This window comes from Pelophylax lessonae (genome assembly GCF_965119305.1).
Source record: "Pelophylax lessonae genome assembly, chromosome: 1".
Classification (NCBI taxonomy): domain Eukaryota; kingdom Metazoa; phylum Chordata; class Amphibia; order Anura; family Ranidae; genus Pelophylax; species Pelophylax lessonae.
In genome coordinates, this window is record NC_138768.1 from 391617443 (window position 1) to 391642452 (window position 25010).

General features: G+C 39.1%; 1 protein-coding gene across 3 annotated transcripts in view; it reads right to left on the reverse strand.

The window, feature by feature from the left end:
• FREM1 (FRAS1 related extracellular matrix 1) overlaps nt 1-25010 on the reverse strand; it is a 226311-nt gene that overhangs the window by 115159 nt on the left and 86142 nt on the right. For 2 of the 3 annotated variants that reach the window (XM_082264047.1, XM_082264046.1), the window contains exons 9-17: nt 18242-18586; nt 16658-16800; nt 14446-14642; nt 9166-9256; nt 8560-8724; nt 6010-6218; nt 3692-3785; nt 2037-2289; nt 930-1124 (exon numbers count right to left, since the gene is read on the reverse strand). In XM_082264047.1, coding sequence (XP_082120173.1) covers nt 930-1124; nt 2037-2289; nt 3692-3785; nt 6010-6218; nt 8560-8724; nt 9166-9256; nt 14446-14642; nt 16658-16800; nt 18242-18586 — 1692 coding nt within the window. Of the gene's footprint in view, nt 1-929; nt 1125-2036; nt 2290-3691; nt 3786-6009; nt 6219-8559; nt 8725-9165; nt 9257-14445; nt 14643-16657; nt 16801-18241; nt 18587-25010 lie in introns of those variants that run through there. The other variant, XR_014225512.1, reaches the window with a different exon arrangement.

Sequence of the window (25010 nt, forward strand, 5' to 3'; positions counted from 1 at the left end):
ACTGCAGTAATTTTATGAAACTTTCAAATTTTGCTTACTTTCAAAAGGGCAACCTAAAGGTTTTCCATACCCCACTGGTGAACAAAATGCCCAAACAATGCCATTACCTGTTTTGCCTGATTGCCTCATTGGTTTTGCATTAAGTCTGCTCTGAGATAAGCCATATTTTAGGCATCTGCCGCAAGCAGAATTTTATTTTTGACAAGATTTCCACGGTATTTCTAAAATACTTAGAATGACTATAGATCACCTTGAGGGGAATTTTTTTTATAGCAAAACTGAAGTTGAATTTCAATAAAGCAAGAGAAAATGTGAAAAGTTTATCTTTGTTGTTCCTGTGATGGTTTCACATAAGACAAAATTATCCCTTTGCTAAAATCCAAGAACTGCCCATGTCACCCTCTCAAATAATGGGTTGAATGATTTTGGAAGTCCAGGACTAGGCCCTGGATCACAAAGCTGTAAATCTGCGGGGGACAGCATAGTGATAGCTGCTAGTTGTCTATTATTATTGGGGCACTATTTATGGATAAAATTACAGAATTGTGCTAAAATATTCTGCAAAGGTGGTAATCCTTAGCAAAAGGTTAATGGATTGTTACTAAGCAATTGAAATATGTGCAGTGTATCTGAGTTCGACCTTGGTACTGTCTACAACACAAACATACTGTAACTTGAAAGACATATGGATTTAGCTTAAATGTTTTTTTCTCCATTTGGTCTATGCTCTTGCAGTTTGTTATTACAGAGGCATATTAAAGCATATACTTACATTATCGCTAAGATCAAGAGGTATCAGAAGTTTACACACAGTCTGAAGAATGTAATATAATCTAGTTTAGATGTTTTTACCAAAAAACTCTTATAAAGACATTCAGTAAAATAAATGTGTATTATTGTGATCTAAATGTCATATAAAATCTTCTTACCTATTGTAATAGATGGCGGCTGGTTATCTACTGGTAAAACTGTGATATTAAGGTCATATACAGGAAAGGAATCATGATTTGGCAGTAAAGGGTTATGATGTGTATTAAAACAGCATTTTATGTCTGCATCCAATTCGGCATCAGAAATAACAAGTGTTATAGTGTCAAAGCAAGGCTCCAATCCAATTTCTCCACCTGTTAGAATGAAATGTTTTTGATAATTGAAAAAAATGATAAGCATTTCAAAACTGAAACATGCACAGTGTTCATTATTCTTAAAATGAAATTGTCAGCCATTCTTGTTATTACCTTTCTTTATCATAAAAATCCTAATCTATCTTTCTAATTCTAAATTAATTTTGCTACTAACCATATACTACTTTAAAGCTATGTCCAGACCCTGAATCCAAGTCACACCCTCCCACAAATCTCCCATCCAATAATCTTGCTATTATTGGCCACTGATGTGTTACCACTAGAAAAAGGGATGGAGGATGGGGCTTACTGCCAAAACTTGAGAAGATGAGCCCTTATGAACGTAATGAAGCTAGAAGAGGCTTCCCTGGTTGTCAAGGTAAGAGGTCTTAGCTAGGAACTCAAAGCGGGACTTCACGCAAAAGAGGAAATTCTGCTCTTCCACCTCCTCCCCATCTCTGACATGTTTGGCATATTTTTTTTTGGGGTAGGGGAAGCGGGTATCTGGTTTTGCTCCCACTTCTGCTTGGTTCACCTAGGTAATCCAAACATACGTTCTCCTACTCCCTCCCTGCCAGAAGCCTTCTTCGACATATCACAGGTTGCAGAAGACTGTAGGATCATTCACAAGCGCAGCTCGCACAGTGATCAGCCAGCTGTGAAGCCACAAATAGTCACAGCTGGCTGCCCACAGTTAAGATGCCAGCGCCATGGACCGAAGACCAGTGAAAAAAAACAGCTGGGTAAGGACAGCGCTGGATCCCTGGACAGGTGAGTGCCTGTTTATTAAAAGTCAGCAGCTACAGTTTTTTAGCTGCTGACTTTTAATTTTCATACATATGACTGAACCTCCTCTTTAAAGTGTCTATTTCATTTTTAATTAGGTACGTTTTCTGTACTTAGCATAGATACCTGTATGCCTGTAGCTAACAGTTCCTTGAAGTATATCCCTTTGGGAGAATCGGTCCACAGTGATTCCAGCCTTCAGGACAATACCCCAACGAGGCTGACGGGCAATCATGAACATCAGCTTCATATCATCACTGTCTGCATCAACAGCATAGATGTAATCCGTGGAAATCACAATTTCGTTACCTTCTGCACAATATATGGTACGTAAAAGATTGTCCTTCATAACTGGTGGTTCGTCATTTACAGGGGAAACCTGCAATATATATATTTCCCAATAAAATGGTTGATCAGGAATATAAAATCTTTTCTAAAGAAATGTTATAGTCATTTTAACAATTGTAATGGGAATGAAGCTTCAACCGAGAGAAATACAAGGGCAAGTAAACTCTGGTAATGGTTTAGAGGTACAGTATCATTACTAATTTTTTCAGATTGTCCAATTTCATTTCATAAATAAAAGTTCCTATAATATGTAAAAAGTAGATATAGCCACGTAAAACATTTAAAATAAGTGCCCATACTGTTTGAAATCCAGTAATACACTGCCTCTCACTGCTCTGCGCATTTCAGTTACTCTCCATTTTTGACATTGTGCTGAAATTCAGAGCCACTAGAGGCTGATCTGCTGGCAGCCTAAAGATTTACAGCTGCTCAGGGGTTCTGGGCTTTGGCAATATGGGAGCCTCCAGCAAGAAGAAACAGGAGTAATGCTGGAGGCAGTTTACAGCACACATTCATTTTGGTAGCATAAATATTAATGTGGAATGTATGTTCGTTACTAAAGAACAACATTTTGTACCAAGTTGTTATGGGTAGGGTTCCGCTTTAAGCTGACCTTGCAGGGTTCACTTTTTTCGTTCAGCCAGCAGGTCAATTCCCACATCTACACATTTCAGGTGGATAGGGGACACCTTTGTACTGTGCTGTTGCATTCTGACTACAGAGACTTACCTCCACTGTCAGAACACACAGATCAGTCTGCAGACATTGACTATAGCCAATAGGTGTGCACAGCCTATTGCATTAGGCTGTGCACAGCCTGTTCATTTAGAAAAAGATGGTGCTGGTAAATTACATATTTACTAGCCCCTTCCCTCACTCTTCATCCATCCTGAACATCCCCCGCAGCAGCTGGGGGGAGAGGAGAGCCAGCAGCACAGCGGGGCGGGGGGGGCAACACTGGAGAAGCCCGAGAGTAAGGGGAATTGGTGCCACGTATTGATTAGGGTGTGGTTAGGCACACTTGGCGGGTTTTATCCAACAGGGGGTCTTAACAGAAGTCGATTGGTAGAATGATTTTAAGTCACCTGGTCATGGAGCAAAGGTCTAAGCAATGAAATAGCAGGTGTGAAGCTACCAAAATATCACATACTCTTTATACACAGAATCTACAATTCAGATTTGTAAACATGTACCTGGGAGCCAGAGGCAAAGGAATTATGGAATTACAATATCATTTTTTTAACTGCTTTGGCAAATGATATGACATCTAGGATAAAAATAGTGCCCAGTGACATTTTCCTTTGACCTTGTGAAATCCCAATGCAACAGAAATGTATAGCTAAGGCCGGAAAAATACTGTTTTGTTCAAGGGCATTATTTTATTCCTATCGATTGATTTATACTTAAATAATTTCATATTTAATGTAACTGACCTGTATTTTTAGAAGGAAGTCAGCAGAATTGATCCCATCTGTAGCAATAAATTTAACTTCATCCCACAAGGATTCAGAACCATCATGCTGATACCTTGGGTAACAGAAAAACATGTTCATTGCCAACATATTAAAAGGGAATGTATAGTGTGTTTGCATATATTTATTCTGTATTGTGTAAGAGTGATTTGAATAGCAGAACCTCAGGTTACATGCAGAGCTGAATGAATCATCAGAGTTGGACTCAACCCTGCCTCAGACCCTCCCCTGTGGATCTACAGTCTGTGGGAGAAGTTGTAGAGAGCAGAGCTCATGCTGGGCTATCCTATTGGAGCCAACATCCTATTGGAGGAAACATCCTATAATGCGTTTTTAAGTAAGGATTTTATGCAAATAAATATAAGGATTTAAAAAATGACTAATGTTTTGAAATAAGTATTACTACTCTGTTACCCTTAAAATAAGCCCTACCCCGAAAATAAGACCTAGTTTCATTTTCGGGAATGGCTGCAATATAAGCCCTACCCTGTAAAAACATGTAATCTATTTTGTAAAAAGATTATATAATGTGCAGTGTGTCTCCCTCTGTAACTTTATTGTAGCAAATACCTTATTTACCATGCCACTAGGCGCTCACGTGACCCACTGGAGATCTTCTCCTCTCCTCCCGGCCAAGGTCAATGGCCTCTCCCTCTTCAGTGCTTGGAGTGGGGACGAAGAGCTCTGGCGGGTCATGTGAGTGCCCTGCAGCGCTGTAAATAAGGTCTTTTTCAAAAGGAGACACACTGCACATTATATAATCTTTTTACAAAACCGGTTACATAATTTTACGATACGTTAACCAAGATTTATTTTGGGATTACAGAATGTTATGATGCTAACTCCTGAGCTGATAGAGGGAGAGAAGACAGGGTGCACAGGAACTTTTTTAAAAACATTTTATTGTTTTATTCCATGTTTTTTAGAGCATATAGGGGGGTAAATGACACAGCACAAGCACTGTGCAGTCTATCATGGTTTAAAGGATCAGGATATCTTTTTTAGGGTTACAACCAATTTAAGATCGTCATGATGACATAACTATTTAAATAAATGTAGAATATTGTACATACCATAAATAAATAAGACATCCCCTGAAAATAAGCCCTAGTGTGTTTTTTTGTAGCCAAAATGATTATAAGACCCGGTCTTATTTTAGGGGAAACACGGTATGCTTGAGTAAAATTCAGTTTAATCAGCATTGCTTTGACATTATTAGGCCAAAAATAGTTATATCAAAGGCATGTTGTTCAAAAGTAGTGAAACGCAGATATTACATAACCCAGTGCTTTCTGAAGTAATTTTTCAGTAGAGTCCAAGAAAGTACCTATCTCCAAATGCTTTAGGATCCCTAGTTAAAATGAGTTATAGAAAACATAGTTAAACTGCTCAGGGCCATCATGTAATTTATGTAATTTATCATTTAATTAATGTAATCGCACAGATGTGAGTGCATATTTTTATTAAATAAATGTGTTTTACAGTCCAAAATTAGAGGCGCCTCTTTCTCTCTTTATGTAATGGAAGGACCAATGGCACCTTCCCCTTGCTAGTAATATCTGCCTGACATACACAGAGGGGGAGATTTACTAAAACTGGAGCACTAAGAATCTGGTGCAGCTGTGAATGGTGGCCAATCAGCTTCTAACGTCAGCTTGTTAAATTAAGCTTTGACAATAAAACCTGGAAGCTGATTGGTTTCAATGTAGAGCTGCACCAGATTTTGCACGCTCCAGTTTTACAAAATCCCCCTTACAATGTATTGTTTACAATTTAGTTACCTGGAATCCTTATATCATAGCCTCTATTAAGGAGAACAATGAGCAGTGCAGTAATGACATCACCATGTATTACTTCCAATCTGAAACTAGCAACCAGAGGAAGCAGAGTATTACGCTCACATTGCTGATATACAGCTATGAGTCTACAGGCACAAGAGTGCTTAGGCACCCTCACACATCCAGATATGCACTGCTATTTTTCGGGAGGAATTCTTATCAAAAGGTACATTTTCGGGGTACTGCTCAGGCACAATTACTAAATGTTCCCCATATTATATCAACTCTTCACTTTTTTGAGTTCACTTCCACTTTAAATCAGGCCCGAGCTGAGCCCTGTCAGGACCATGGTGTCACTAACCACTGTTAGTTCTGCTACGGATGTTGCTACACTACTGGTAAATTGTTTTACATTGCTTATTTCATGGAGTAGCTTTGTAGCCAAAAAATATTTTTAAATATTATACAAAAAAGAAACACAGGTATTTTAGCAATTCTAACCTAACTTTTAGCATGCTCAGGTCTTGGTAGCTGAATTGCTCGCCTTCATTCACAGCTCTTCCATCCAGCTGAACCATGCCATGTAATGGTGCTTTCTGCAGAATAATACCAAGATGATCCTGTGCTGTGTCCTTGTCAATCATGCGGATATAATCCATTGTCAGCTGCTGAGAGCCACCTTCCTCCACACTCATGTCAAATGTAAATACCTAAGCAATAAATGTTCTTGATTACAATGTTTTAGCAGAAAATACATACTCATATTTCAATTTCAAAAAAATATTTAAAAGTGGATAAATAATGAAGGGTATATTTAGAAAAGCTAAAACATTTTAAATATTTCAGTAGATTGTTTTGTGATTGTCTGAGCATTTATGTTTATATATTGAATCCCTTAATACCAACCATATGCATAAATGTGGCAGCACAAGGTAGCCTTTAATGCAAAGCTGCCACATGTATGAGTACAGCCGGCGTCCCTTATTTGTGCTCATTCAGTGCCCAAAGCACAGTGTCGCCTCTGCTAACTACAACTCACAGCCGCAGGTAACAGTCAGGTGCTGGTGGGGTATGTTCCTGGTCATATGTAACATAAAAGTCGCTCACAAAAGTGAGTACACCCCTCACATTTTTTGTAAAAAGTTTATTATATCTTTTCATTTGACAACACTGAAGAAATGACACTTTGCTACAATGTAAAATAGTGAATGTACAGCTTGTATAACAGTGTAAATTTACTGGCCCCTCAAAATAACTCAACACAAAGCCATTAATGTCTAAACCGCTGGTAACAAAAGTGAGCACACCCCTCAAGTGAAAATGTCCACATTGGGCCCAAAATATCAATATTTTGTGTGGCCACCATTATTTCCCAGCACTGCATTAATTCTTTTGGGCATGGAGTTCACCAGAGCTTCACAGGTTGACACTGGAGTCCTCCATGACGACATCACAGAGCTGGTGGATGTTAGAGACCTTGCGCTCCTCCACCTTTCATTTGAAGATGCCCCACAGATGCTCATTATGGTTTAGGTCAGGAGACATGCTTGGCCATTCTATCACCTTTACCATCAGCTTCTTTAGCAAGGCAGTGGTCGTATTGGAGGTGTGCTTTGGATTGTTATCATGTTGGAATACTGCCCTGCGGCCCGTCTCTGAAGGGAGGGGATCATGCTCTGTTTCAGTATGTCACAGTAAATGTTGGCATTCATGGTTCCCTCAATGAACTGTAGCCCCCCAGTGCCAGAAGCACTCATGAAGCCCCAGTCCATGACACTCTCCCCACTATGCTTGAATGTAGGCAAGACACACTTGTCTTTGTATTCTTCACTTGGTTGCTGCCACACATGCTTGACACCATCTGAACCAAAATAGGTTTATCTAATGGTCTCATCAAACCACAGGACATGGATCCAGTAATCCATGTCCTTAGCCTGCTTGTCTTCAGCAAACTGCTTGTAGGCTTTCTTGTGCATCATCTTTAGAAGAGGCTTCCTTCTGGGGCGACAGACATGCAGACCAATTTGATGCAGTGTGCGGTGTATGGTCTGAGCACTGACAGGCTGACCTCCCACCCCTTCAACCTCTGCACTGTCTGCAGCAATGCGGCAGAACTCTGTTCTGAGTGGAACTGTCCTGTTAAACCGCTGTAAGCTCTTGGCCACTGTACTGCAGCTTAGTTTCAGGGTCTTGGCAATCTTCTTATAGCCTAGGCCATCTTTATGTAGAGCAACATTTTTTTTCAGGTCCTCAAAGAGTTGAGAGAGAGATTGAGAGTGATAACACCATATGTAACACACCTGCTCCCCATTCACAACTGAGACCTTGTAACACTAACTAACCACATGACACCGTGGAGGGAAAATGGCTAATTGGGCCCAATTTGGACATTTTCACTTAGGGGTGTACTCACTTTTGTTGCCAGTGGTTTAGACATTAGTGGCTGTGTGTTGAGTTATTTTGAGAGGATAGCACATTTATACTGTTATACAAGCTGTACACTCACTACTTTACATTGTAGCAAAGTGTCATTTCTTCAGTGTTGTAAAGTGTGTAAAGGATGCACTAGCCTAGCTAATGGATGGCAGCACCTAGAGCTCCCTGAACCCTGGGAGAGATAATGTGGATAAGAAAAACTAGTATATTGAACATTTCACTCAACAATTTACAGGAATGGCGCAACTTGTGCTAAGTGCAACACTCATGAGAATGAATTGTAATTTATCTTGTACAGTTTTGACATTCCTAAATTCATATTAGTTGCAACCCCATAAAACACTTAGTTCCTTGCACTAGCTACAAAATATGGCATTCCCTTTATTCCTCCCTTTAAGTGTCAATAAAACAAATTTGAGTGTATTTTACATCCTGAAGTGTAATGAGCTTGTTAGATATAGATCCAGGAGACCCTGCACCTGAACTACTGAAAATTTTCACTTTGAAGACATTGTGTCAATGGATAAGTAATACAATACAAATAAAATAAAATGTGTGTTCATGATTGAGAATAACAGTACTTATTATTACAAAAGCCAACACTCTAGCAATTACCTGAGGAGGCTGGTTGTCTACTGGAAGTATGGTAATATTGAAGCAGATGCCATTCACTGTCCCGTGATGGTTACTAACAGATAATACAAACTGGACATGTACAACATCTGGACCTATATCCTCCATTGGTGGCATGTATGCAACTTTCATGTGGCTCACTGCATGCTGAAAATACAGGTTAAATAAAAATAATCATACATTCATTAAAGCTCACCAATATTCTTCACAAAACGTACATCAATAGACACCTCTGAACAAATTTAAGTTTGTGTGTAGTTGGTTGGGGTTGTCCATGGAAGAGGTATCAGAACCCACTGGGTTAAAATGTAAATAATAGCTAAATAAATATAAGGATGAGGAGCAATTTTCCTCTTACCAAAAGAAATTCTAACTTTTCTTACCCTAAAGTAAACTGGAAGACGTTAATTGGGAAAGAAATACATCTACATCTAACACCTTGTTTGACATTAGTGAAATTACCAGGTACACAAAAACATGTAGCTAGGAATAGTTAAATAAAGGCATTACACATTTTTTAAATTGGTTTATTGCTGATATGATAATCAACATCAACATAGTCTAGTATTGTATACCTTCAGTTCTTACCTGGGTAAATGTCAGTATCATGCTAGCAGTGTGATCCTTTACAAACATGGGAACTGTTTCCACTAAAATGATCTTCCCAGCATCTAGACCACTGTGCATAGAAATTAGAGCAGAAAATGTTTAATATCAGCAAACCATATATACTATATATAAAATAATATATCCCCTACAAACATGCGTTCCAATAAATTAACAACTTTTATAAACTTTCATATTGTGAAAAGCCGCTGTGATTAAAAAAATAACAATACTATTATATCCACATACACTACTAGTGCTAAAACACAAATATGTTTATAAAAATTAATCCAAGATGTTTAAACCGGTATCTACAGCACTGCATATGTTCTTAACTCTACAGGACATATGCTCCAACTGTGATGTCCACCTTAAGGGTCCTTTCACACGGGCTTTCCGCCCGACGGACTCCGTTTTGCCGATCCCCGCTGAGCAGGTGGATGACAGGTCCCTCTCTGCTTACTTTGCAGAGACGGAGCTGTTAGATCCCTGCTCTCCTCTATGGGAGATCTGATGAAAACGGTCCGCCTGTCCGTTTTAATCCGATCCTATCCGATCCTCCAGACGGATGGAAAATAGGGTTTCAATCCGTCTGGATTTCACGGGCAGGATCGGATTGGATAGCAGCGGGTGTCAGCGGACATGTCACCGCTGACATCCGTTGCCCCATATGGCTACATGGAGAATCCGATCAGGTCCGCCTGAAAAACTGACAGGCGGACCTGATCGGAAAGCCTGTGTGAAAGGGGACTTAGAAAAGCTCACTCAATAGATGAGATAGACCTCAATCTATAGAGAACAGATGCTCCCTCCCCCCTTTTTTCATTTTTTTCAGATATAGATTTAAAACAAGTATATATACCAAGCAGTAAATGTGACATTTACTGCAGGTGAATCTTCCTGATGCATGTGTTAAATAACAGTGATTGATTCAACTGCAATGAATGTTTGCTGAGTTATTACATTCCCCTTAGTTTTGCCATAGACAAAACATGCAAATTGTATTGTGTTTCCTTTGCAATAACAATCACACAAAAACACTGGCTAAGTAAAAATGGAAAAATAGGAAGGTGTTTATTACATTTAAGAAGGGTTACCCAGGGGTTAAAAAATGGTTAAAAAAAATACTTCTATTAAAAATATCCTGTGGGGTTTATTTAAAGTAGTTCTAAAGGCAAAAAGTGCATTAAGGTAAAAAACCTTCCAGGTGCAGCTCCCCCCCCTTACACTTACCTAAGCCCATCTCAATCCAGTGATGTGCATGAGAGCAGCAGCACTCCCGGGTCTCTCTCTTCTCATTGGCTCACACAGCAATGGGAGCCATCGGCTTGTGCTTCTGTCAATCACAGCCAGTGAGCCAATGAAGAGGGGGTGGGGGCAGGGCTGACCCAAGCTACAATCTGTGTGGGAATGGGCAATGTCTATTTACAGGGGCTTGGCTTATGCCCCATACACACGTGCAGATTATCTGCAGACTTTTGTCTGCAGACTTACCAAAACCATATAATATGAGGTCAAACCTAAACATTTTCAATTTGTATGCAATCCGGCAGGCCCTTGCACTACATAGAAAAGGTAAGTCTGCAGACAAAAGTCTGCAGATAATCTGCATGTGTGTATGGGGCATTAGGAGCAAGCCTGCTTGAGTGATCACATAGCAAGAGTCTTGATATTGGAGGCAGTTGGTAGGGGGGGGGGGGAGTAGGGACTGCCAGTGGGGGACCCAAAAAGAAGAGGATTGGGGCTGCTCTGTGCAAAACCATTGCACAGAGCAGGTAACTATAACATGTTTGGGGTTTTTTTTTTTTTTTTATTAAAACCTTTAGAATCAATTTAACATAGAAAAGACTGTTCACCTAGCTAAGTGATTTTCATTTTACAATGTGAATGTTAATGTAAAAAATGCTCTCTCTCCACCCTTTTACAGGAGCTGCTGTGGTGCTTGGGGAAACACTGCGGTTGTGCAGGTTTTGAAAAAGGAAGAACGCTCGTTCCAGTGATGTTGGGAGGATGTCCAATGTCCAGGACTTCTCAGATCACGGGCAGGACAACATGGTTCTCCACCATTAGAAGTTTTTAGCAAGGCTGTGGATAAGCCTTAATTGTCCTACAGGTCAGACATTTAAATGAAACTCAAAATTTTAAAGCTACTTTTACACGTGCAAGGCCCCCTTGACTACAAAGTGCATTTTATCACAAAGGTGGACTTAGCCTTGAAACCTCCTTACATGTAAACAGGAACTCAACAGCCAAGTCACAGCAGCTGCACCCAGCAAATCTGGCAAAGCACAGTGTGTGTGGCGTACAAATTTTGCCCTTAGTTCCTATGTAAATTGGTTTACATAGGAACATATGTTTTTTTAGTTTTCATTTATAGCTTGGTACAAACAACAAAACTGTGTGTTATTGGGTTTCTTGTATCTCTATATAGTTTATAACTATACTTGTACATGGTGGTAGCCATATTTCATTGTTACATATATTGTCCACATACATTCATGTGAGAAAGTAAGTACACACAATGGAAATTGTCAACTTTTTTAACACATATAAACAGGCAAGCATTAGATCTTAATTCAAACAGTGCCTACAAATAAATATGATATATTTTAATAAAAACCCACTACTTTCAATCATTTATTCAACATAATAATAAATAGAAGTAATGGTTAAGTGTGGAAAACGTAAATACAACCTTGGCTGGTTTTGCCCACTTAAGCAGAAATGACTTCTTGTAGGCATTTTGCCTAACTGCCTATCAGTCCCTGTCATTGAATTTTGTGACTATTTCTCCATGCCAGGTTTCTAAAGTTGCAAGATGATTGTGAATTTATCTGCATGAACTGCAGTTTCATACTGCCCACACTTTTTAATGGGATTTATATCAGGGCTTTGACTAGGGCAGTCTATAACCATTTCTTAACAATAGTCCACAGTCCATTTCTTCTTTTTTAAACATTCCTTGCTGTATTTGCTAGTGTACTTCAGATCTTTATCAAGTTGAAATAACAGAATAATTATATATGTGGATGGATTTTTTTTTAGGCACAAACATTGATAAACCACAAGAATTATGTCCATATCACAAGATCGGATTGTTCGTGTGAGAGGACCATTATGCACATTGAATTGTAACAATCTTTTTCTAATTGTAGATGCTTGAACTTTTAAACCAGGTATTGCAAGTGTTGCCTGCAGATCCTGTAATTAAACGTTGGGGTTCTTGGGAACTTCTTTTAGTATCAAATAGTCAACTCTAATGCCCCGTACACACGTGCAGATTATCTGCAGACTTTTGTCTGCAGACTTACCTTTTCTATGTAGTGCAAGGGCCTGCCGGATTGCATACAAATTGAAAGTGTTTAGGTTTGACCTCATATTATATGGTTTTGGTAAGTCTGCAGACAAAAGTCTGCAGATAATCTGCACGTGTGTATGGGGCATAAGACTGAATTTGCTGGGACAGTCACTCCTGGGCAAGCTAGCATTTGCTTGAAAATCTACTCCCCTTGAAGATTATTTTCTAATTAACTGAAGGATTTTCTAAGATTTCTTGCCAAATTTGAAGGCTTCAACAACTCTCTTTCTGAGAGATACGTCAATAGCAAAAAAGGACAACGGACCCTACATGCTTGAGGTTTAAATTAAACAAGTTACACCTGTAAACTCTCTAAGGAGGTTCTAATCATTGGCACCTAATCTAGAACACCAGATTCTAACTTAATAGATTTTAAGTGCTGGTAAATGTGGAGGTATACTTACTGTTTCCTTGTGACAAACCTGCATTTTGATTATGAAAAGAAATATACCTTGTCAATTTTATGTGTCATTTGTTCAACTATATCACCTTGATATATAAGCTCTGTTTAAAGATCTAATATTTGCCAGTTCAAATGTGGTGAAAAAGTCAACAATTTCCATGGGGTGTATTGACTTTTTCACATGACTGTATATGCTTTCTTCATGGTAGTGTTTAAGCTCTACGGCTCACTTTTTCTTATCAGTGGCAATATGTGAGCCATTTTTTAATCCCCAAAGACTTTAGGACATGCAATGAGTATGAACAGATGTATTCACTAAGTGCTGAAAGATTAGTCTATCATAAGCCATGTGAGTCTGCCAGGAAAATAATACCTTCATGAGATATTTCTGATAGAAGCTGCTGTTCATTGACTCAACCCATGTGTTAGACCTAGAGCAGTGACTTCACTTGTAATGTAGATGAGTGTGTTCTCTTCCCTGACAGCAGTATACAACGAAACAAGGGTCACAAACTAACAAATCCCATAAGAGGCTTCTCAGGCATAAAAGATCCCCTCTAACAGTAGTGAGTGTTGCTACGAGAAAAACAAGAAGAAGACCCCCAGGCAGCAAAAATAACAATTGGACTATTGGTATATAAAATATTCCATCTTTACTGGTAATAGAAAAATTCCAATGTGTAAATTATGAGCTCTGGTTACAACCAAACATGGTAGTAATACATTGCTAAAAAGCATCACAATCAGAAAAACAGATCATCACACAAGGTCAGAAAACTCTGACGCGATTTGACCTATGAAATAAGGTCTTCCTCAGGGGGTCTGTGATGTCATATTTGCGATAAGTGTCTAGAAACCAGAGAGCATCTCCATGGCTAGAGGGAAATCCCCCAACAAAAGGGTATTTCCATTCTCCTGCATGTGTGGCCCACCACAATGGGACAAAGCACCTGTCTGCAAAGATAATTCCTATCTAGTAAATGGAACCTATATTTGTATCAATATGATTACAGACAGTAAAAGTGAAAGAAACCCCTTGTGTCATTATTCAAAGAAGGGGATGCTGGAAATGAGTATCTGTGTGCAAGTGTAGAGAGCGTGATCCTTTCAGTCAGCATTCCCGGGGATGAATGGATCCGTGAGTGTTACTACTGCACAGCAAAATCTGCTAAATGCAGAAGCTGCAAATGGTAAGGAAATCTATCTTGACCTGGCATCCTGGCACTCATAAAGCATTAGCAGTCTATTGAGCCCTATTTGACATATTGTGAAACAATCTCAAATATCGCTAAAAATATATACTAGCAATACATGAAATTTCCACTTTAATGTTAGGTTTTGTTTTTGTAGGCTATGCAAGTCGTGCCCTATTGCAAGACAAGAAAAATAAGTTTCTCCATAAATCAGGTAAACAAGTTTGGAGGCTTATAATGTGGTGGTTTCAGGCTTGCTCTGTACAGTGGTGGAATGTATCAGAAAATTAGGAAAGCACAGTTGTTACCTGTATGGTGATGACCGGCATGGTGGAGTAGTCACGGTGTAAATAAGTTCTCTTTCTGGAGACTCAGTGTCTATGAAATGTAGCTGTTTTTTTGTAATGTAAGCAATTTCGGTTTCTTTAAGAAGTATTTGGCGAACTGTTTCTGGAACTTCCTTGGGAAGCTGGTCATCCACCGGTATTATATGTATAATCACAGTCTATAATCAGAAAAAGTAACCACTTATTATTATTATAATCACGTATTATCATCACTATATGTTTGTCAAAATGGTATTCACAGTTGACAAATGCAATTATTTTACTTGCACATGTTTGGATGATGGAAGTCAGCAGAGCTTAACTTCATTCACTAAGCTTTCGGGAAAACCTAATTGCAAAGTTTAACTTCCCTTGCAAAGTGTACAGTTTAATTGTCTTCAGTAAATCAACCCCTATGTTTCAGAAGGCAGCAAGACAAAGGGATTGATTGGCTAAGGGTAAATATATTGTTCACTTTGCAAGGAAATGATACCCAAAGCTTAGTGATTGTAGTGAAGTTCCACTGACTTCCATCCAGTCATGTGCAAGCAAAAGTGCTGTTTTTTTGCATGTGATTGGTTTTCTTTACAAAGTGAAGTTACACTATATTAACTAAGCTCTGGCGAAAACTTCCTTGCAAAGCGCAACACCCTTGCAAAGTAAACAGCCTATTTGCCTTTAATAAATCTACTCCAAAAGTGTAAAAAATTTTTTAAAAAAAGACAGCAGTTGCTCTATAGAAAATCAATGTCTGACCAAAAATCTATGTATTTGAAGGAAATACCTTAACCCTTTGGAGCCAGCATTTAAGGGGTTTAGGATGAAGGTAGGCAGGGTTTAGGATCATGTGACTGCCGTGGATGGCTGTCACATGATCAAAAATCTCCCGATTGCAAGCAGTGATCATGAGCTTTCCGTTAGTCACTGGGGCTAGTTGCACCCCTAGCACATGTGACTTACTGCTCGCGGGTACTGCTGGCTGGTACTGCTGGTGATTACTGCTGGCTGGTACTGCTGACGGGTAGTGGTGGGGGTTACTGCTGGCGGGTACTGGTGGTGGTTACTGATGGCGGGTACTGCTGGCTGGTACTGCTGGTGGTTACTGCTGGCAGGTACTGCTGTCTGGTACTGCTGGTGGTTACTGCTGGTGGGTACTGCTGGCTGGTACTGCTGGCAGCTACTGCTGGTGGGTACTGCTGGCTGGTACTGCTGGTGGGTACAGCTGGGGGTACTGCTGGCTGGTACTGCTGGTGGGTACTGCTGGTTGCTACTGCTGGCGGGTACTGCTGGCTGGTACTGCTGGCTGGTACTGCTGGTTGGTACTGCTGGATGGTACTGGTACTGCTGGTGGTTACTGCTGGTGGGTACTGCTGGTGGTTACTGCTGGATGGTTCTGCTGGTGTGTACTGCTGGCTGATACTGCTGATGGTTACTGCTTGTGGGTATTGCTGGCTGGTGCTGCTGGTGGGAAATGCTGGCTCGAGACACATGACATCAACTGAGCAAGTGTGAGGAGAGGTGGTGCACTGGAGAAAGCATGCAGAGTCGAGGCGGAGTACATTTGATATCACTCTGCCTGTGACTGTCAGGACGGAGCCTGGAACTATACAGGAAGCATCAGCTCCGTTCTGACAGCTCAGCTGACACAGAGAGCCGGGATATTGCGTGGCACTTGCAGGTTTCCGGGAGCAGCAGGCCGCATGCGGGAGACTCCCACACATTTCAGGGATGTCTGTCAGCTCATGTGGGGCTGGGTCGCTGGGCAGATGGGGCCCCCCGGGCAAGTGGGGCTCCTGGGCAACTTCCCAGCGTGCCCATGGCGCTTGGCGTCATGGTCCACCCGCCCAGAGGCCGCATATTTGCGTACTGTGAGCTCATAGGGTTTAAGCTGCTATCCATTTGAGTAGGCATAAATTCTACCATTACAAGGGAACGATCCAATTTGATAAATCCCTTCCTGAGTATAATGGTCTCAATTACAAAGCAAAGAAACCCTGATAGCGAATTCCTATAGAAGCTTGTTAAAAACACTGTTAGAGAGTATTAAAGACAAGACCAGCTTAAAGAATAATAGGACTTTCACAAGATGTTAGATTTTCATTAGAATAACAGCGTTGAGAGAGGACAGCTATTTATCAGTTAGCTGCATTTGCTGAACACTTGATGGAGCAGTTAACAAGCACCCCTTACATACCTGAGGACCAGAGAGGTTAGGGGGCGTATGGCTGTCACACATAATAAATTCAAAAGAATCTTCAAAGATTTCCTCTCCATGGTGCTTGTAATATATGAAACCATTAAACAAGTCTCTTTGCAGGAAAGTTGTAACAGGATAAGCTTTGACAGGAGGAAATAAAGAATAAAAGTTAGACTGCTACAACAGTTCATCATTAGTCTCAGACAAAGACTGCCATAAGCCTAAACATACATGTCCGACTTTATACCTGAACATTAACGATTTCAGGACTGTTTTACAATGCAAGTAGCTCTCTAAAAAAAATAATATAGTTAAATCATTTTATTTTCTACATATGCACATAAAAGTCATCAGGTTGCTGTAAATAATGTTATTGTTGCTTTAAAAACATTTTTTCTATGTCTGCACATAGCTTTATTTGCTCAATTGCTTTATTTGCAGTACTACACAGTTATTGTGTGCTTTACTGCTCCTTTTCATACTGCAGATAGATTAGTCTGTCAACTCATTGCAATCAATGCACTCCATGTGTGTATTAAATCTTATTTCCACAGATGCTAAGCAGGGAGGTTATAGGTGGTCTAAAGTTGAGCACAGAACTCCCTCTAGTGGTTTATGTAAACATTTCTATATTTCATACAATAGGAAAATTGAAGAATGCACATTTAAAGTGGTTGTTAAGCCACTTGCAGGACTTTGCATGATCCTGTTTGTCTCCTAAGCCTGTGTACCTCTGTCTCTGTGTTTTATAAAAAAAATGCTGTATATACTGGATTTCAGTGTGCTGCTTGGCGATCACATGACTGGCTGGCTCTCTCCTCTCCCCATCTGACAGCTGCAGGGGGCGGGGCCGAGATTCCCCTGCTGATGTCACTTAGGAGGAGAGGAGGAGAGAGAGAGAGCCAGCCGGTCACGTGATCTCCGAGCAGCACACTGAAATCAGGTATATACAGCCTTTTTTTTTTTTTTTTTTTTTAAACACATAGACAGAGGCACAGAAGCTTAGGAAATAAACAGGATTATATAGCACATTAACAGTTATTTGAGCAGCAGGAGGGAGGGGGGGGCATGATATGGAGCTGACAGGCAGGAAGGGGAGGGGAAGGAGGACACAGGAGACAATAGAGACACAGGAGAGCAGAGAGCAGGGCTGCGGATTACGGAGACACGTACACTGACCATGGTGTCAGGGCTCAGCAGCCATGATATACCGTGGTCAGTGTACAGAGGGGAGGACAGAAACTAGCAGGATCAGCCAGGTTTTTTAGGTGATAGAAGGGGCCAAATGACACAGTACAAGCACTGTGTTGTATAACATGCTTTAAGAGAACAGGATCATTTTTTTTTTTTTGGGTAACAAATGCTTTAAGGCCTAACTGCAGACTTTTTTTGATAAAGGAGAATTAAAACTTCCGTTAGATTTTTATTTCTGTCTATGACCACCATGAGGTAGATATTCTCTTTAGTGCATAGAAGTCATCTTTAATTTCTTTTACAAAATGAGATCATTATCTTTAAATTCTGCATAAATATTATAATTAATCATATGCATAAATATTATGAATAATAATACTCTCATACCTAATGCATTTTGGCCTGGTTTCTTCATAATGCTCCCAGCTGCTGATTTCTTGGTTAGATTGTAACGTATGTAATCATCGCTTGAGTCCATATCGGAGGCACAGAGCATTGAACCTTGTATGAGAACAGTTTGGCCTTCTGGAAGCTCAATGACAGTGTTTGCAATTAGGAATGGTGGGCTATCATCTTTAGGGAGTATGTTAATTGGGAACTTGTGTCTAATACTGTGGCGACCATCAAAGATTCGGAAAGTGACAAAGTCTTTGGTTGTATCACTGTCATCATGATGATAGCAGACAGCTCCAGCCTGAATGTCTTTCACTGTGAACATAAATCCTTTACCCCCTAATTGTAAAAGTGACAGATAACAGATTTATTGTGTGCAAAGTGAACAACATTGAATATATATCCAATTTAAAAAAAAATATTAACTGATAAATATTTTTATGTACTTCTAAGCATACCAACACACAATGGGATTGATTTACTAAAGGCAAATAGGCTGTTCACTTTGCAAGGGAATTTTCTCTTAGCTTACTGAATGAATTAAATCTCTGCTGACTTCAATCATACAATTATGTACAGGCAATACATATTTTATTTTTTTTCCCTTGCACGTGATTGGGTATTTTTTGCAAAGTGAAATTTACCACATTCACTAAGCTAAGGGACAATTTTCTTGCAAAGTGAGAATCCTATTTGCCTTTATTGAATCAACCTGGAACACAATCTTATGTTAGAGCTGCTGTAGAAGGGGAAAAAATGACTTGAATGGTATAGCAAAGCTGTACTGCAAAATATATGTTTGCTCTTGACCTTCTGAGAGGACATTTACCTATATGTCATGCCAATTCATTGGCTTCCATTCTTGAGTCACTGATCTGGAATAATTATGTAAACTGGATTTGTTATTTGGTCCAACCATTTACACAGCCTTGATATACAAAGGTTTGTTGCCTCATTATTCTCTGTTGCGGTAAACTAAAACTGTTTCCATTCTTCCATGTCCCCATACTGTAATTGGACAATAAGGGAACAAAAGCCTACTGATAAAGTCATCAATTTCCTTATGTTAGAACGTTACTGCTGCCTGTTTTTGCTGTTGGAAAATAATATTGCTGAAAAGGTATAGTTACAGTAGTAGTAGTTAGTCACATTGAATTGCATTTGTTCTGTAATGTTGAAAACATTTTGCTTGTGGTCCAAGTGGCTCCTCAGATCTAATGAGTATCAGAAACACAATATTTAGAGCCACATAAGTAACTAAAAATCATTTAAAAAAGCAACAATGACAACAGCTCTGATTTGGTTGAAATTAGCAAAAAAGGGAAAGATGCAGATGGACAGGGCAATATATAAAAAACAAACACCTCTGTTTTAACCTGAATAGTTGAAAAAGTTCAGCTACTTTTATTGGGATCTTATGTATTGTTTTGTATATTGTCCTGCCCACATGCACTTTTACATTTTTTTGGCAGTTTCAAACAGGCCAGAGCAGTTGCCACTGTGTTTTTTTGGATTTTGGAAGCACACACTGGAAGTTTTCATCTACCTTTCAAAGGTAGTGTCTGCAATTCTGCTGTGTTGTTATAACTTTAAAGAAAAAAGGGCTAAGGCACTTTAGCTGCTTGCCAACCGCCCTATAGCACATTTACTGCTACAGGGCAGCCGATCTGCGCACGATCATATATATCTATATATATATATATACATATATATACGTGATCCTGCACTTCCAGGTTTTGGGCATGAGTGCGTGCCGCCAGCGGCTCTCTCCTGCTGTGATTTTACAAAGCGGAAACTAATCAGCTGATCCCGCGGACCGGGTGTCTGCCAGCTTCCGCTGATCGTTCGGTACACATGCAGAATGGCAGTCTACTTATGTAAACAAGGCAGATTGCTGTTCTGTCAATACGGAAGGCATTGATCCTGTGTTCCTGTAAAGCAGGAACACCGATATATGCCTTCCACTAGCAAAAGCAGCTCTCCCACTACACTGAATCACCAACTAGGCACACGTTTAACCCTTTGATTGCCCCTGATGTTAACCTCAACCCAGCTAGTGTGATCAGTACAGTGACAGTGCATGTTTTAAGCACTGATCACTGTAATAATGTCACTGGTCCCAATAAAAGGTTTAAACGTGTAAATTTTGTGTCCAATTTGTCCGTCGTAAAAGAAAAAAAATGGCCTGGTCAGGAAGAGGGGTAAATCTTCGGGAGGTGAAGTGGTTAAAAAAAACACCAGTTCCCTTTGCAGAAAAAAAAAAAACGCTCATATAGAGCGTTTTTGTACAGAGTTTAAGTGAGTTTAGCATTTTTTTCTGCCAGGAAAGCTCCAATCAAAAACCAAACCAGAAATGCTCTAAACCCTGAGCTCAGAATATGCCTGTAATTGTCCTAATGTGCATGGACACATAGGATACCATTGAGCTGCTTCTACAACTTAGCACAACACAAACCTCTTGTAGAAGCAGCAATTTTTAAGTCAGTGTGCATGGAGCCTTACCCTAAATGATCCTGTTCTCTGTTTGTGCACTACTATTCTGTATATGTCCCATATTTGGGAGAGTCAGGGATCACACTATTTAGAAGTGCCTTGATGCAGCAGTGTGGCTTTCATATGTATTTGCAAATATGTTCAACAAAAATCTTTTTATATTGTTTAAAATCCTGCTACCCTAGCCACATATGAAAATTGTGTTATCCCCCCAAAAGAGTTTAAGACTCTTCTCTCACTCTTCACTCTATCTCTGTTCAGCTGTCAAGAGTTGTTTTAAAATCCCTACTCCCTGCAATTCAACAACAATTCCCCTTCGGTCATGTAAATATATAATTATCACCTTCCCAGATTTTAATCATGGGGATTGGATTAAGGTGACCACGTTACCTTACATGGGGCTTACAATTCTGAAAGTGGCATTCTTAACCATTTGCCGCGAAGCCACGGTACATTTACTGCAGCAGGGCGGCACAGGCAGACTGGATCACGTACATTAGCAGCTCATGGGCGCGTGGAGTTCCCTTTCCATGACCACTATGTCCACTGGACATAGCGGATTGTGGATCACAGTACCCAGCTGCTTTGAGCGGTCGGAGTATCACGTGATCACTATGCAATCACAATGTAAACACGTTGGTTACGAATGGGTTTCAGTCATAACAACTGTGCTTAGTATTGTGATACTGTGATTGGCCCACAGTTATCATATGGTACCTGGGCCAATCACAGGACCCTGTACCATGTGATAGCTGTGGGCCAATCACAGCACACAATAGTAATCACAGCTGTTATGAATGTAACCCATTATATACAGTTCAAAACATTGCTGTTACCGGGATCATCACTGTAACAGCAATCAAAGTGTAAAAAAAAAAAAATAAAATAAAATCCTTGATCACCCCCCCCCCCAGAGTAGTGCAGTGTTACTATGGTGACACCAAACTACTCTGATGACAGGATGTATAAAATAAAAAAGGAAAAAAAGGAAAAAGTTTAAAAAAAATTAGAAAAACTGAAACTAAAAATGTTTTAAAATAAATAAAAAACATAGTGTCACCAGTCAGTATCCCTGATCACCACCACACCAGTAATATGATGATGCTGTACTGCACTGGTTACAGTATGTAAAAAAAAATGTGACAATAAATTGCAACTTTAAAAAATTCACCATGCATCTTACTAAATACCCCAGATTGTCTACTTTACAAAAAGGGATCAAATGGTGGGTAATTGTGCTGTTCTGGCAATTTAAGGGCCTCAAGAAATTCGATTTTCAATAATATATACCATAGTTAGACGCTATAACTTTCACACAAACAAATTAATATACACTTATTTGATTTTTTTTTTACCAAAGACATGTAACAGCCTACATTTTTGAAGAAATTTTATTTTATTGGATATGTTTATAACAGAAAGTAATCAAATATATATATATATTTTTTTTTTGGGGGGGGGGGCTTTTTTTGTTTATATATTAAAAAAAAAACCCTGGTGGTGAGCAATACCACCAAAAGAAAGCTCTATTTTTGTGGAAAAAATATATAAGTTTAATTTGCATACAGTGTTGCATGACCACGCAAATGCCAGTTAAAGTATCACAGTGCAGAATAGCAAAAAATTGCCTGGTCATGAAGGGGGTAAAACCTACCGGAGGTCAAGTGGTTAAATGTGGTGGCTACATTAGATATTTAGGCTTTTTCCCTTTACTTTCACCTGGTAATTCAGTCAGTAACACACTTCCTATCTCCACTCCAGTATAGGTGATACCTTTGGACAGCAGTATTATCAATCTGGGGGGGGTCAGAGGTGCTAGCAGATTTATATGGAGTTGGCTAACAAGTTACAGCCTAACTCTAAGTAACTCTTTTTAAGCAGCAACGGTGCTTCTCCTTTTGGGGTAAAGGTTTTACATAAATAAATAAAAGTTGACTATTGTAAGTACCTCTGTCTCAAACCTCTAACTACACTTTTGCTGGACAACTTAGTGGAACTTACTGGTAGGTTCAACAGGTGAAAACAGAGAAAAGAAAACTAAAAAAGAAAACTAATGCAACTAGTACATCTAAGAACTGGTATGCTGCAATATATTACATTTTTGTTTTGGGGTTTAATATCGCTTGAAGGGTTCCTGAAGGTCATTAAAACTGAAAAGGCTGCTTTGATTTTTAGTGAAATGTCTTCAGCATTACAGAAAAAGTCCACGTAAATGTAACCTACTACTGCTACATAAAATGTATAGAAATATTATCCATGCTATAGGCCAAGTAAAGTTTGTATAAACGAAACCCTTAGTTTGCATACGTACCTCTCCTGTACTGGAATTCTCTCAGCCAAAAGTTAGCTACCCTGGCCTTGAAAAATTCAAACCCTGGAGGCCACATACTAAAACTTCTTGTTTGGTTTAATTTCACACAACATTATGAAGTTTATTTTTTTAAAATAGTATGAATCCCTATTTGTTAAAATTCTTACCCCAACATTTGCAGTTTACAACTTTCAATGCTACTGGTTTCTGCTTTCTAGTGCTGCTTCTTTGAACTTCCAGTCTTCACAGAAAAGAGTTAACAATGGACAGTGTAGTCTTGAGTCAGTACAGTTAGTAAACACCCCCCTAAGCTCACACTTAACCCTTTGATCACCCCTAGGTTAACCCCTTCCCTGCCAGTGCCATTATTACAGTAAAAGTGCATATTTTTAGCACTGATTACTGTAGTAATGTCACTGGTCCCCCCCAAAAGTGTCAAAAATGGCAGTTAGGGATCCGATCTGTCTGCCGTAATGTTGCAGTCCCGCTAAAAATTGCAGATCGCCGCCATTACAAGTAAAAAAAATATAATAAATAAAAATGACATAAATCTGTCCCCTAGTTTGTAGACGCAATAACTTTTGTGCAAACCAATCAAAATACGCATATTGCGATTTTTTTTACCAAACATATGTAGCAGAATACAAATTGGCCTAAAAGGATGAAAATTTTTTATTTTTTTATTTTTTTGAGGGGGAATGTTATATAGCAGAATGTGAAAAATATTGGTTTTTATTTTCAGAATTGTCGCTCTTTTTTTGTTTATAGCGCAAATAATAAAAATTGCAGAGGTGATCAAATACCACCAAAAGAAAGCTCTATTTGTGGGAAAAAAAGGACATCAATTTTCTTTCCGTACAGTGTTGCACGACCGCGCTTTTTTTCATTAAAGTTACGCAGTGCCGAATCGCTAAAAAATGGCCTGGTGGTTAATAAATTAGGGGGGGGGGGGACTGATGTTTGCTTTCAAACAATTGGTTAACTGAATTGAACACAGCTTCATCCTATTCAGTTAGCTAAGAGGACATTCACTTTGAAAGGTGAACAGTCTATTATTTTTATGAAGCAACCCCAATGAAGTAAATTAATTTCTCTAGTACATTTAATAGTTGCTTTCTGTTATACTGGTTACAGCTGGAATTTACCAGTTATAGCTTTTCCTACATATATTACAGAATTTATTTGGCTGTCTTAGCACTTGGCTTATATTCAGAATTTTAAATAGTGTGTTGTCAATTTTCAAAACAATGTTTTCATATATATATATATATATATATATATATATATATATATATATATATATATATATATATATATATATTATATATATATATATATATATGTACAATATGCATTATATGCACGTAATCAATGATTTTAGAGTATGCCATCAGAAATACGGAAATAACTGGTTTGAACCTATAGAAATTTTTGGAGGACATTACTACATCATATAAATAGTTTATACACAAGCTGCTAACTAATTTAAGATCACACATCACTGCCTCCAGATTTGTAAATGTCCACTGCCATTTGTCAAAGTTCCATACCAATTTGTGTAACTTATTTGTGTAAAAGCTGAACCACATAAATGACAAGATTTTCTCTAATCTCTCAATTTTTCAGTTGAACGATTTGTTCCAGGGCTGTGGAAATTCAATTTATTCTGAATATTTAATAGTCAGAGGATTACAGGCTATCAACTTCAATCTGACATCTAGGTGGATTTACAAGTCTGCTATTTGCGGGTTTAGCAGAATTAAACAGGATGACTTCTAACCTCTCCAGTGATCAAGGGGCTTAAAACACATTGCAGTCCTGTACTTCAACTCAAAAGACAGCAAGAGTGTCATATTCTCAGCGTGGAATTTAGCAGATAATGAGTGACTTAGTAGAATTTAATTTTTAACATTTTAGAAGAGAAGTACTTTGCAGTAGGGCCTAGTCACAGTCAAAGAG